Below are 14,679 nucleotides of genomic sequence, written 5' to 3'. Positions count from 1 at the left end.
GCACTGAGACTTCGAGAGTACAAAATCACAGTGGTATACAAAAGTGGATGCAAGTAGAAGGATGCCGAAAACCTTTCCAGGAAACCTTTGGCTGAACACAGCAGCATGGATGCAATCTCATCGCTACATTAAATGACATTGCTGCTGAACAGAGAGAAGATCGAGCAGTGCTGAAATCCTTAAAATCTTGGCGGAAGAACCAACCAAAGAAGAATAGCAACTAATAAACAGAACATTGTATAAGAGGAACTATGAGACAATGAACCATAATGACCAGCTATCATGAAGCGTTTCCATGACGATCCATCTGACTACCTGGCATTTATGAAGAATTTAGGCAGAAACAGATGTAGGTCTCACTGGCCAGTATGAATGTACAGTCTCATGGTGATGAATCAATAAAATCTTCTCGGGCTCCCACTGATGTCAGGTAGTTAAAATCCCATTAAATGAAACAAGTTAACTGTTACCAGTCACTGTTTTATTTATCTCCATGACGTGTTTCAAAGGTATAAACCTCAATTATCATGTGGATTTACATTAGTTAGTATGACATTTGTGTGTGTGTGTTGTGTTACAATTTTTTGGAGAAACAAGACACTATTTCAGAACATGGTTTTGGGTTTCTTCTTAAAAAATTAAACTTATAGCTAACAGTAAATATAAAATAAGTAGAACAGAGTACCTTCAGTGGTCACAGGTTCCTTTCACTGTCATAACTCATCACATGTATACTGACATATTTGTAAACAAATATGGTGTCTGGAAACTGCTAGGTGCAAGGTTTGTATAGCAAAAAAGAAGACATTATCCCAAATCACAAAGAATGTACATCGTAATAACATTATTATAGAATCATATTTTTAAAGGATCTCGAGGTGTTTGTTTTGAGGTGTCGAATAGATGTGTTGGAATACATTCTTCAGGTGCCATATAAATCAGATTTTGTTGCTATGTAAAGTTTGCTCTCCTACACTCACTCTTTCCACCCTCTCTCTCTCCCTCTCACTTTCTCTTTCTCTCCTTCTGCCTCCAGCCTTTCATATCTATCTATTAATCCCAATCAAAATTGTTATTTATGTGTAATTTTACCGCTGTAGCCAATATGATTATTGTACTTAAAGTCTGTAACATTTCACCTGATTGTATAAACAAGTATGAAGTTCAAGCTGTTTTAACTTGTCAAAATCTGATATATATGCCACCTGAAGTATTTATTGTAATACATGTATTCGACACCTCAAAACAAACACCTCCAAATCCTTTAAAAAATTATTCTGTAATAATTTTGTTATGGTGTATATTCTTTGTACTTTGCGATAATGTCTTCTCTTCTGCTATATGAACCTTGCACCCAGCACTTTCCAGACACCATATTTGTTTACAAATATGACAGTATACATGTGATGTGTTATGACAGTGAAAGGAACCTGTGACCACTGGAGGTACTCTATTTTACTTATTTTATACTTACCGTTAGATGTAAGTTTAGTTTTTTGTAAGAAGAAACCCAAAACCATGTTCTGGAACAGTGTCTTGTTTCTCCACTAGACAGTGCCACAAGATCCTCCAAAAAAATTATAACACAACACACACATACACACACACACACACACACACACACACACACACACACACAAATGTCATACTAACTAAATCCACCTGATGATGGAGGTTTAAACCTTTGAAATGTGTCGTGGAGATAAATGGAACAGTGACTGGTAACAGTAAACTTGTTGTTGCATTTAATGTCAATAACAAGCACAGTAAAGCCTAACCTAAAATGTCCACATTTAAAGACCTTGGCCAATAAGCACTCAGTGTGCACTGATGTTTAACAGAGATACATTCGCATACAACACAGCGAAGCAAGACTCAACAGGCTCCACACAGTTATTGCTGCTCCACAGCTGCAAGACTGAAATGACAATGTATACATTGTTCTTAATTCAAGATGATGACACTCAGGATGACTACATGAAACACAAAGACAAGGACCAAACAAGCAAGACATTTGACTCATATGGACCCTGAATGCCCAGGAGAAAGAGAGTACAGTAATACCAAACAATGGCCAGTGAGAAACAGTCCGAGAGACTAGGTACGAATTTTTACTCCTGAGCAGAATGTGGGACTATTCAAAAAGTTGCAGACGCACTACTTTGGGCCGTATCGTATCCATCAGTTGTCAGACATCACATATACCATAAGAACTTATTATCAACCTTATTATCAACCTTATGGCCAACCTGAAAGCACATATAGCTCCCCTTGATGATCACCCACCCTATTCAGAGCCATGGAACTTTTGTATTGTCCATGGAATCATCATAAATCATGATGACTTCAATGTAATTCTGTTTGTCTAATTGTGTACTTCTTTCAGTTACCTTCTCTACTACACTGCAGCTGTTCTTTGTTCGTATGGTCCATGTTTCATCCAGCTATTTTATTTGGCAGTGACATAATGCAAAGGTTACTTTCCTCCTCACAACAAATTTTGCTAATTTTAAAATTGTCCACACATGAAATTGCATACCACAGTTTCAGTTTCTCCCTAGCCTGTCTTACCAACTGCTTCCAATTTTCTTTAAAGATGTTGCAGCCATTTGACTGCAACAATTTTTATTTTAATGTTATACGGTTCAGAATTCGCTGTATTTCATATCAGTCTGATATCTTTTGACATATAAAAAAGTTACTGTACTTGAAAATGGCCTATGGCTGAACTCTGGATCATATAACAATAAAATAAAAGTTATTAGCATCAGACAGCGGTACAGTCATTAAAAAAATTACCATGACTATGGTTCCAGCCAAAATAAAAATTACACACAATCAGATTTTCAACATTAATAAGGTAAAGCAAATTGCACAAATTTTATGTGTAAAATATTGAATAAGGATGTTACCTCTATTTTTCATGACCACATAGTCTTCGGTATATTCGCTACTGCTGTCCTCATCGTCTGATAAATTACAGTATTATAAACGGATTCTTCTCTTACATATTTTTCTATGTTTGAACTTGTAATCTATTTCCGCATGTGGTTCACAACGTTCTTCCAATTGTCTGGCATTATTCGTGTGACAGCCTCATTTAACAGCCTCTTGAGTTTCACAACGTAAAGGTTCTGTTTCGTTGCGCTACATCTGCTTTTATTTGAGCCCAGACGAGTTCAACTGTGTTGTAATGGCAGTTGTACAGTGGAAGACATAATTCTGTGGCCATGGTTCTCGGCTAATGTATCAAACAACATAATGCATCTTCTGTGGCTTATATCGTTTCACTAATTCCAGAAGTTCCACTTTCCACATATTCTGCTCAGAGCCTATTTTATTATCTTTCAACCAGCTGACTATTTCATCTCTCCTTGCAGCAGCTGCTGGTGCCTTATTTAATTGTCAGAATGGTATGGCGCATTGCCCATTAGAAAAAACATTACCAGAAGTGACATTTGGTAGCAAACTAGTAACAAACCAGTCTTTGAATGTATCTGCATTCATCTCCTAGTGGTAGTCAGTTTTTTTGACTGAAACACCATCATAGCACTGGGCACAAAACCATTTATAGAGTCAGTATGAATTATAATTAGTCACCCTCCCTTACCAGTTGGCACACTCAAAGTTCCGTGGCGCGGGTCATCTTTCCATGCAACAGAACATGCACGACGCACGTTGACCCATGTTTCGTTAATCCATATTACATTTTCCAGATTCACTGCTAAAACAACATCTCCATGCTACAATGTCTCCGCCGTTCCATTAATAACTTCCGTCCTGAGAACTTTTTCCAGTGGAAGCCAATTTTTTTCAAAACAATGGAGATACTTGTCATTCTGCTTGTGAACAAACCACTGTCCGACAGTGATGCCATGAACTTTTTAAGTGTCAGATACTCCTTCCAGCTGTAGTACGCGTATCTATGTTGCCTGATGACACTTTTGTCAAAGTTATCTGTTTCTATCACACGACACAATCTCTTCCTTGACTTTCCAGGCGTCACAATAACAGGGCTCGGAAGGGGATTTGGCAGCAGTTATCATTTGTGACACCCTTCACTGTCACTGTAGAGATGTTCAATGCTTCTGCCACTGTCAAACACTTTACGGTAATTTTCAAGAATGATTGCCTATCAAAGTTGCGGTGTCCAAACATTACATATCGCACATGCGATCATAAATCGATCATGCGACTCTGGTGGCAGGCGTTGTGATCAATTATTTGTGATTGTCATTTTTATCTGTTTTCCACAGTTCCCTTACTTGCTCTAAATTACATACCTCTGCGAATTATTTGCGAGTTGCTAGGGAACCCCAGACGATTTATGTCGTTAGTGAGTCGGATGTCCACTGTTCTTGAGGATTCTTCGACGGATTCTCTCACATGGAAAAATCTAATTCCATGTTTATCCAGCGTAGAAAATTGTTCGACTTTATGTCGCAAATATGGATTACTACCGGATGGTGAAAGAAGGGACTGTGTAGACTGTGGTGGTGCGAAGTGTGTAAAACTCCGTAAGAACAGTTTCGATGCTGAAATACTGTTTACAATTTCACTGCGGACAGTGTGGGAAATGAACGAGTAGCAGGAAGAATACACCGTTCTTCCAGACTATCCATCCAGTCCACTGTAATGGACCCTCACATGATGACAACACCGAAGACAAGTAAGGTAAGTCGCCTCCTTTTCAATTACAAGTATTTTTGTAACGCTCTTCTTTTGTCGTTGTTGTAGCGAACCACCCTAAACTAACTCATAATGCCTGCCACCAGAGTTGCATGATCGATTTATGATCGCACGTTCGATATGTATCGTTTGGACACCGCAACTTGGATAGGCAATCACTCTTGAAATTCCCGTTCAAAGTAAACAAGAAATCTGTATATAAATTCATGTGCTTAGGATTTCAGCTTAGCTCCTTTCCCAAAAGCCCTCTTCTCTGCACTAAAGACAGCCATTTTCCACTTATACACACTTTTCCACAGCAATAAACTCACAGTAGTGGAAATCACATGTATACACACAAACCTGAACATAGCGTGTGGCGCAACTGACAAAGCACCAGTCGCCCAACACTACAGCATTGCCACGGTAATATAAACAGAAGCTCACGGTCTGATTAGCAGTCGTGGATATGCGAAGCATGTGCGCCGTGGCCACGACAACTGCCAGAGCTCTTCTCTTGCCATATGGAGTATAGGCATTTGATTATACATTTACATACCAATTCATTCTGAAAAGGCTTCCTATATTTATGAAAACTACTCACCTGGTAAGATTATCTGCCTCTAAAGCTGGCCCAGTTAGTTTCTGTGTTAAATGTGGCTTCAAATCAAGCAAATAATCATTTGAAATTGTTTCAGAGTCACTATCTGACAACTTCATATCAATGGGATCTGGAAAGATACACGAAATGAGAAAGCTAAACAATAAAAAATTCTCACAGTACATAAAACACATTCTTAATACATGGAATACTTGGAAAATAAACCAGGAGACTATAAATATTAACTAAGAAGGCTATACATGTCAATGGTAGAAATCTACTCTTAGAGGACAATGCAAACACATAATTTGAAATTGTAACTTTATTCTTTAAAAGCTACAGAATAAAAACCGAGGAATGATGAGGCATGCCTAACATCTTTTAATTTATTCCAGTTACTTATGTTTGAATTCTTTTGATGGGTACATTGGGTGGGGTACACTGCTGCCTTTCACGCATTTATCAGGAAAACTGACAATTACAGGTTACATTCCTTTACGAACATAATTTTAAAAAATGGGGCAGGGGATGGAGAATGTGGAATTACTTTTCCTAACTTTACTGCATGGGACATTTTCGAAATATGGTAGCTAGTAACCTGGCACGAAAACAATGTTGCTCCTGTAGGATTTTATGGAAGCAAAATCTTGTTAACTAACAAGAGAAAATGTCAATTTGAAATTTCTCGCATTAGTACAAGGGACAGAAGAGCAGAAGAAACAGCGTTATTCAAAAGGAGCTGGTTTTTGTATCCTTAGACTGAAGAAATTTGAATCAGCAAATGAGCCGAGCGGGCAAATGAGCCGAGCGGGCAAATGAGCCGAGCGGGCAAATGAGCCGAGCGGGCAAATGAGCCGAGCGGGCAAATGAGCCGAGCGGGCAAATGAGCCGAGCGGGCAAATGAGCCGAGCGGGCAAATGAGCCGAGCGGGCAAATGAGCCGAGCGGGCAAATGAGCCGAGCGGGCAAATGAGCCGAGCGGGCAAATGAGCCGAGCGGGCAAATGAGCCGAGCGGGCAAATGAGCCGAGCGGGCAAATGAGCCGAGCGGGCAAATGAGCCGAGCGGGCAAATGAGCCGAGCGGGCAAATGAGCCGAGCGGGCAAATGAGCCGAGCGGGCAAATGAGCCGAGCGGGCAAATGAGCCGAGCGGGCAAATGAGCCGAGCGGGCAAATGAGCCGAGCGGGCAAATGAGCCGAGCGGGCAAATGAGCCGAGCGGGCAAATGAGCCGAGCGGGCAAATGAGCCGAGCGGGCAAATGAGCCGAGCGGGCAAATGAGCCGAGCGGGCAAATGAGCCGAGCGGGCAAATGAGCCGAGCGGGCAAATGAGCCGAGCGGGCAAATGAGCCGAGCGGGCAAATGAGCCGAGCGGGCAAATGAGCCGAGCGGGCAAATGAGCCGAGCGGGCAAATGAGCCGAGCGGGCAAATGAGCCGAGCGGGCAAATGAGCCGAGCGGGCAAATGAGCCGAGCGGGCAAATGAGCCGAGCGGGCAAATGAGCCGAGCGGGCAAATGAGCCGAGCGGGCAAATGAGCCGAGCGGGCAAATGAGCCGAGCGGGCAAATGAGCCGAGCGGGCAAATGAGCCGAGCGGGCAAATGAGCCGAGCGGGCAAATGAGCCGAGCGGGCAAATGAGCCGAGCGGGCAAATGAGCCGAGCGGGCAAATGAGCCGAGCGGGCAAATGAGCCGAGCGGGCAAATGAGCCGAGCGGGCAAATGAGCCGAGCGGGCAAATGAGCCGAGCGGGCAAATGAGCCGAGCGGGCAAATGAGCCGAGCGGGCAAATGAGCCGAGCGGGCAAATGAGCCGAGCGGGCAAATGAGCCGAGCGGGCAAATGAGCCGAGCGGGCAAATGAGCCGAGCGGGCAAATGAGCCGAGCGGGCAAATGAGCCGAGCGGGCAAATGAGCCGAGCGGGCAAATGAGCCGAGCGGGCAAATGAGCCGAGCGGGCAAATGAGCCGAGCGGGCAAATGAGCCGAGCGGGCAAATGAGCCGAGCGGGCAAATGAGCCGAGCGGGCAAATGAGCCGAGCGGGCAAATGAGCCGAGCGGGCAAATGAGCCGAGCGGGCAAATGAGCCGAGCGGGCAAATGAGCCGAGCGGGCAAATGAGCCGAGCGGGCAAATGAGCCGAGCGGGCAAATGAGCCGAGCGGGCAAATGAGCCGAGCGGGCAAATGAGCCGAGCGGGCAAATGAGCCGAGCGGGCAAATGAGCCGAGCGGGCAAATGAGCCGAGCGGGCAAATGAGCCGAGCGGGCAAATGAGCCGAGCGGGCAAATGAGCCGAGCGGGCAAATGAGCCGAGCGGGCAAATGAGCCGAGCGGGCAAATGAGCCGAGCGGGCAAATGAGCCGAGCGGGCAAATGAGCCGAGCGGGCAAATGAGCCGAGCGGGCAAATGAGCCATAGCAGACCGGAAGATCACCATAACACGGTTGTTGTCAAGAATACGCCTTACCCTCAAGGAAAGAGCACCCACTTCGTTTTGGGATTCCATTTTCACAGAAGTCATAGAAATTAGATTAAGCGATAATTTAATAAATTGAGGTAATGGTTTTAATTTGGATAAGATGTGGGATCTGGTTCTTGGTGTAATTAAATTGCAGGGATGTCAAGTTGTTACCACCACCAAATATATACCAATAAGTAAATCGAGTGTGTGAACACTTTCATCACAGTTGGTGCATGTGTAAGTGTACCTCTTTGCTACCGACCAGCATCAGTGCCCCGCATGCACAGTACCACCACAGTGAAGCATACAAGGCCACACTTGGAACCTTGTCATCAGTCTTGCAACTCACTCTGAGGATGGTTAGATGATTAATAGATAAAATATGAATTAAGTGGTAGTACTTGTGCAGCTGCATGCCCAAAATTTAATGGATTTCCAAACAAGCAAGTCAAAAAGGAAAATCTCCCTCAGAATTTTGCTTCATTTACAAAATACAGATAGGTTAGCCAGTATTTACCTCCAAGCGCAACAACTCTTAGCACAGCTGAGTGAAACATAGTAAATAAAAACAGTTAAACCTAGCTTTCAGACAAAATGGTTCCTTCTTCACTGACTAAAAGAAGGAGTGGAGTCCAGGTCACTTAGAATCTATGCTGAAATGGTAGTTTCAAAACAAAAAATAGATTGAAAGTGTGAGACGTGAAGACAATGGTAAGGTGAAAAATGTGCCCACCATGGACAAAAATAAATAAAGATTCTAACAAGTTGCATTGTGTGGTGCTTGGCAACGAAGTGGTGTTCCAGCCTAAAAACTGATAGAATTCTGGTTTTACATCACATCAACTAAGTGGGTTGAAGGCTTCTAAACAGTAATGCATCGATCAGTCTGGTGTAGCAATAGGAGGCAGCAACAGGAAAGCTGATGCATCGATCAGTCTGGTGTAGCAATAGGAGGCAGCAACAGGAAAGCTGATGCATCGATCAGTCTGGTGTAGCAATAGGAGGCAGCAACAGGAAAGCTGATGTTTTAAATCTTGTGTGTAAAAATATTTCTGCAGAAAGGAGCACACAGACATACCAACATTTAACAGTTGCACAGACCTCCCTGGCATTCAGATGCAAGTGCACGAGTTTTAGACAATAATGGGCCAAGTCTGAATGGATGCCGATTAGGTTTTACTGGGAGTACTCTTTGTCACTTACCCCCTGACACAGCTAGCACCTACTGTCAATACTTAATCCACCACAAAATGCCAAGCTACTGGCAAAAGGTGCAAATGACTTGTGTATAAGGGTAAAAGAAGGACCCACAAAATTACAGGCCAATATCCTAAACATTGTTTCACAGCAAAACTCTTGAGCATATCCTAAACTCAAATACAATAAATTTCCTTCCTGAGGCAAAAAAAGGGACTGTCCACAAATTACTCATGCGAAACACATCTGCCCCTTTACTCACACAGTACACTGCAAACCACGGATGAAGGGCAACAGGCAGATTCCATAGTCCTACATTTGCGGAAAACATTTAAGACAGTGCTCCACTACAGATTGTTGAAGGTCTGACCATACAGACTAGGTTCCTGCATATGTTCAAAAGTAACAGAACCCAGCATGTTGTCCTGGATGGCAAGTGTTCATCAAAGAAAAAGGTATTGACAGGAACACCCCAGGAAGTATCGCTTGACTGGTCGTTTCCTACACACACTAACTGGTCGTTTCCTACACACACTAGCCACCTGACAGATAGGGTGAGCAATAATCTGCAACTGTTTGCTGAGATGCTGTTGCGCATGACACACTTTCCTCATCGAGCAGCTGTAGTAGGATACAAGATGACTTACAATTTCTCTTTGGTGTAATTAATTGTAGCTTGTGCTAAATTTAGAAAAAAACTGAGTTAATGTAGAGGAGTATGAAAAACAACCCTGTAAAACCCACAGAAAGTATTGGTAATGTGCTGCTTGACAATCATCATTAAATACCTAGGCATAACGTTGTGGTGCAATACGAAATAATACGATTATGTAAGGTCGGCAGCAGGTAAGGCAGATGGTCGACTTCAGTTTACTGCAGCAATTTTAGGACCCATTCTTGAGTACTTCTGAAGTGTTCGGCATCCCAACCAGGTCAGATTAAAGGGAGACACTGAAGCCTTCAAACTCCTTTGAGAGTTTGGAGAAAAGAAGACATACTTTTCATGAAACACTGTTGAGAAAATTTAGAGAACAGGCACTAGCAACTGACTAAAAAAATTCTACTGCTGCCAATATACATTACGTATAAGGTCCACGGAAACAAGGTGAGAGAAATTTGGGCTTGTATGGAGTCATATAAGCAGTCTTTTCTCACACTCCATCTACAATCGAAACAACAAAAATTAAATATACAGCGTGGGGAAAAATTGTGTCACGAAATTTTAACTTTAGATAGCTGATTCCAGTAGGAACCAAAATTACTAATGTTGTGTAGGTCGACAATGCACCATTTTAAAACTATGGAAACTTGGCGCCATGCACTCCAATTGGCTGTGGGATTGCCCTGTTGCCATTCGTTGGTTGACGGGCAGCGCTATGGTTGTTGGTTCACATACACGAATGTCCCTCGCCCCGTCACTGCCCCAATGTGATACGCACACATGTTGAATAGGTCTTGCTGTTTGTCTCCACCTAACGTCAGAGACATTCACACGTAAGCTTCGCTTCGGAACACACACACGTCACTTGCAATTTAATAATATCGTAAGCACGGTGGCACAGTATTCATTTGAAGAACAACGAGATATGGTTTTTGTTTATGGACTAGCCAATGGTAATGCGCATGAGGCTCGACGGTTGTATGGAGAACGGTATCCAGCAAGACGGCATCCACATCTGCAAATGTTTACAGAAATTCACCAGCGATATGGTGAAACTGGTTCATTAGCAGGGTATCAAGGTGATGCTGGAAGACTTCGAACATGACGGGATGCTGCATTTGAAGAGTGTGTTCTCGAACGCTCCGAGAGAGCACCTACGAAAAGTACTCAAGTGGTTGGACACGACATGGGTCACTCATCAGTTAGTGTGGGAGATTTTGAGGATGACAGCCAGCATCCATTTAGTTTCCACCCTGTCCAAGACCTAAATCCTGTGGCAGACTACGAACACACGCTAGGGTTTTGCTGGCAGTTTCTGCGATGTGTTGCACAAGATCCCAACTTGCGCGCCATTGTGTTGTTTACCAACTAGTACACCTTACATTAAGATGGCCTTTACAACACTCGAAATGGTCATTACTGGGCAAGCGGAAATCCTCATGTCATGTACATGCACGGGCACCAGGAACGATTTACGGTCAACATTTGGGCAGGCAACCAGGAACGATTAATGCTCAACATTTGGGCAAGCAATGTGGGTGAGCATCTGTCTGGGCCAGTCCAGTCTACATCCTCAACTTACTGGGGCAAATTATCTTCACTTTTTGCAAGAAACTCTAACCGATCTGCTGGAAAATGTTCTCCTGGACATACAGCTACGCATGTGGTTGCAGCACGTTGGGGCATCCGCACGTAACAGTCATGCTGTGTGTTGATATTTAAATTAACTCTTCAACGACAGGGTAATTGGCAGAGGTGCTCGTAGGACATAGCCCCCATGATAACCAGGCCTCACCACAAGCGGAGTTTTTCCTGTGGTGATTCTTCAAGGTTCTAGCTCACCCACCTGCATGCGAACCTAGAAATGAAGAGGAATTAATGGATCGAATTCAACATGCCACCAATCACATCGGGGCAATGCCAGGAATCTTTGAAAGAATTTGTCAAAACACTATTCGATATTACCAAGCTTATGTCATGTCAGAGGGTCACCAGTTTGAGCACCTGTTTTAAGTAAACAATGTCCTAGCTACAAAAAAGGCCCTTTTCAGGGCCAACACAATTTGTAAACAACTTTATGTACAAGAACTAACAACTGTTGACAGGTTTGTTCCCAGAACATCTTACCATGAAACTACAATAGATGTGTCGGGACACTGGCAGGTTCGCCCCCGAGCCCCCAGAGTGGAAGGGTGACGCACTACCATCAAGCGTGAGGGTCACCTTGGAGACATCATCTCCAGCAGACAAAGCCTTTGTGGTCATGCATTGTCCAGAGCAGCCGGCAACAGGGCAATACCACGGCCAATCAGAGCACATGGTGCCAAGTTTCCACAGCTTAAGAACTGTGCATTGTAAACCTACACAACATCAGTAATTTTGGTTCCTACTGGCATCAGCCATCCAGGTTTAAAATTTGGTGACAATTTTTCTCTGCCCTGTAGACTAGGAATTAGTGTGGCATTCATGCTTTTTTTTGGACGTGCACGAGGTAAATGTGGAAACATGAAGTGTAGCGACATTATTACCAAATGTGTCCAAACAAGAACAAACATGCTGTTATTCTTTTCTTGGCTGCTGCAGGACGAACACTGATAACACATCCACGGGAGCCTAAAAAATGTGTTGGGGCAGCATGTCTGTCAAAAACCACCATTGTGGAACGGTATGCCAAGTTCCGTGCTTCATAATAATGCACATCGTCATACTGCAAATGTCGTATACAGAAGTTACAATAACTTAAGTGGGAGACATTCAAGCACCCCGCACTTTAGTGACGATCTCTTCTCATGCAATTGTGTTTTCAATTACTTAATAAAGGCCTTGAAGCGAGAAAAATTCCTGTCAGATGAGGACGTGCAGCAGACACCTATGGACTACTTCACACAGCAGGACATGGTGTTACACCTACCAAGTATCTACAACCTGGTGCATCAGTGGGATGATTGCCTGAATGCTCAAGGAAATATTGCCTGACTAGTTTATCGATTCCGAACTGTACAGTCTTGAAATGGAAAGTTTTCGATCATTCCTTATAATAAGACAAATTCCATGTCAACTGGAATATTCTCATGCATCTTAAATGGTGACAGTTACTTCCACATATTTTAAAAAATGTACTGGTAAGCACGATATTAAATAGAAGAAATAAACTGTGAATACAAAAGGTCATATCAGGCCAGTTTAACCAAAGGTTGTAAAGATATTAATGAATACTGATGAACATCAGACACGAATACGCTGACACAGGGTGATGCGAAACATCTCTGTGGTAGTTCAAAATGAAAGGGGGACACGGAGATCTAAAACAAATGATTTGGATTTCCCCATACCAGATACTGATATTGTGAGGTCAATAAAAAGTACAATAATAGCTTGGAGATTCAATAAAAAGTAGAAGCATAATTTGTAGATTAAATATGTTGTTTCACTGAGGTGACTGAAGTCATGGGATACCTCCTAACATTGTGTAAGACCACCTACTGCTCTGCATAGCACAGCAACTTGACATGGCATCGACTCAAGACACTGGAAGTCCCCTGCAGATATATTGAGCCATACTACCTCTACAGCCATCACCAGTTGCTAAAGTGTCGCCAGTGCAGGATTTTGTGCATGAACTGTCCTCTCGATTATGTTCCGTAAATGTTTGATGAGATTTATGTCTGGCAATCTGGGCGGCCAAACCATTTGCTCGAATTGTCTAGAACATTCTTAGAACCAATTTTGAAGAAATGTGGCCCGCTGACATGACATTGATGTTTGGGAACATGAAGTCCATGAATGGCTGCAAATGGTCTCCAAGTAGCCAAATCTAACCATTTCCAGTCAATGATCAGTTCAGTTGGACCAGAGAAAACAGTCTATTCTGTGTAAACACAGCCCACATCATTACGAAGCCACCATCAGCTGGTGCAGTGGGTCCATGGCTTAATGGAGTCTGCACCACAATCAAACCCTACCATCAGCTCTTACCAACTGAAATCTGAACTCATATGATCAGACCAGGGTTTTCCAGTCATGTAGGGTCCAACCAATATGGCCATAAGCCCAGGAGGCAGTACAGGCAATGGCATGTTATTAGCAAAGGCACTCGCATTGATTGTTTGCTGTCATAGCTCTTTAACACAAAATTTTTCTGCATTGTCCTAACCGATACTTTGTCGTATGTCCCACATTAATTTCTGTAGTTATTTCAAGCAGTGCTGCTTGTCCCTTAGCAATGATAACTCTACGCAAACGCAGCTGCTCTCTATCATTAAGTGGAGGTGGTCGGCCACTGCATTGTCCTATTGAATTACCTACGATTTCCACAACGGTATATCCTATGCGTCTAGCTCGAACTGTCATTCCACGTTCAAAGGCTGTTAATTCGTGTTGTGTAACCATAGTAACCTCAGAAAACTTTTCAAATGAATCAACTGAACATAAATGACAGCTCGGCCAATGCAGAGCCCTTACGTACACAGTACTACTGCCATCTGAAATAAGTGCGTATCACTACCCCTTTACTTCTGTCACCTTTTTGTAGACTGGATGGACAATAAATGACAAAACAGTTTATGAATGGAAGCCAACCAGAAGAAGGCAAGCAAAAGACAAAAGACTGGGCAGACAATGTTGCAGAGGTTACTGAAACTCTTAACTTGACTAAAAGAAGGGATCAGTTGATGGGGAACATTCTGAGACACTAAGGGATCACCACTTTAGTACTAGTGGGTATAGGGGGGATGGGGGTGGGGGGGGGGGGGGGGGAGGAGCAGTCAAAGTCTTAGAGCAAGATTAGGAGATCAACACAGTAAGCAGGTTCAGAAGGACACAGGTTGCAGTAATTATTCAGAGATGGAGGAGGTTACACAGGTAATTCGTATGGAGAGCTACATCAAACCAGTCTTTGAACTGGAGAGAATATTAAGTCAGAGGATGGTGATGAACCATACTAGAGGGGGCAGATAGATAGAGGTAACTCATGTAGGAGCTAGACCCATACAGAACAGCAATGTCATGAGACTTCAAACGTAATTATGTCTGCCACTGGCAAAAAATTTCTGAAAGGTGGAGGTAACTTTCAAACTATATTGGAACAAAAAACATAAGGATCA

General features: G+C 43.1%; 1 protein-coding gene across 1 annotated transcript in view; it reads right to left on the bottom strand.

Moving 5' to 3' along the window:
- LOC124566468 (WD repeat-containing protein 76-like) overlaps positions 1 to 14,679 on the bottom strand; it is a 157,992-nt gene that overhangs the window by 79,328 nt on the left and 63,985 nt on the right. The window contains exon 5 of the mRNA XM_047131028.1: positions 5,273 to 5,399. Coding sequence (XP_046986984.1) covers positions 5,273 to 5,399 — 127 coding nt within the window. The remainder of the gene's footprint in view (positions 1 to 5,272; positions 5,400 to 14,679) is intronic.

The sequence above is a fragment of the Schistocerca americana genome, chromosome 1 (genome assembly GCF_021461395.2).
Source record: "Schistocerca americana isolate TAMUIC-IGC-003095 chromosome 1, iqSchAmer2.1, whole genome shotgun sequence".
NCBI lineage: Eukaryota > Metazoa > Arthropoda > Insecta > Orthoptera > Acrididae > Schistocerca > Schistocerca americana.
The sequence above is the reverse complement of the archived record's forward strand: the minus strand, read 5'-3'. Positions and strand labels throughout refer to the sequence as shown.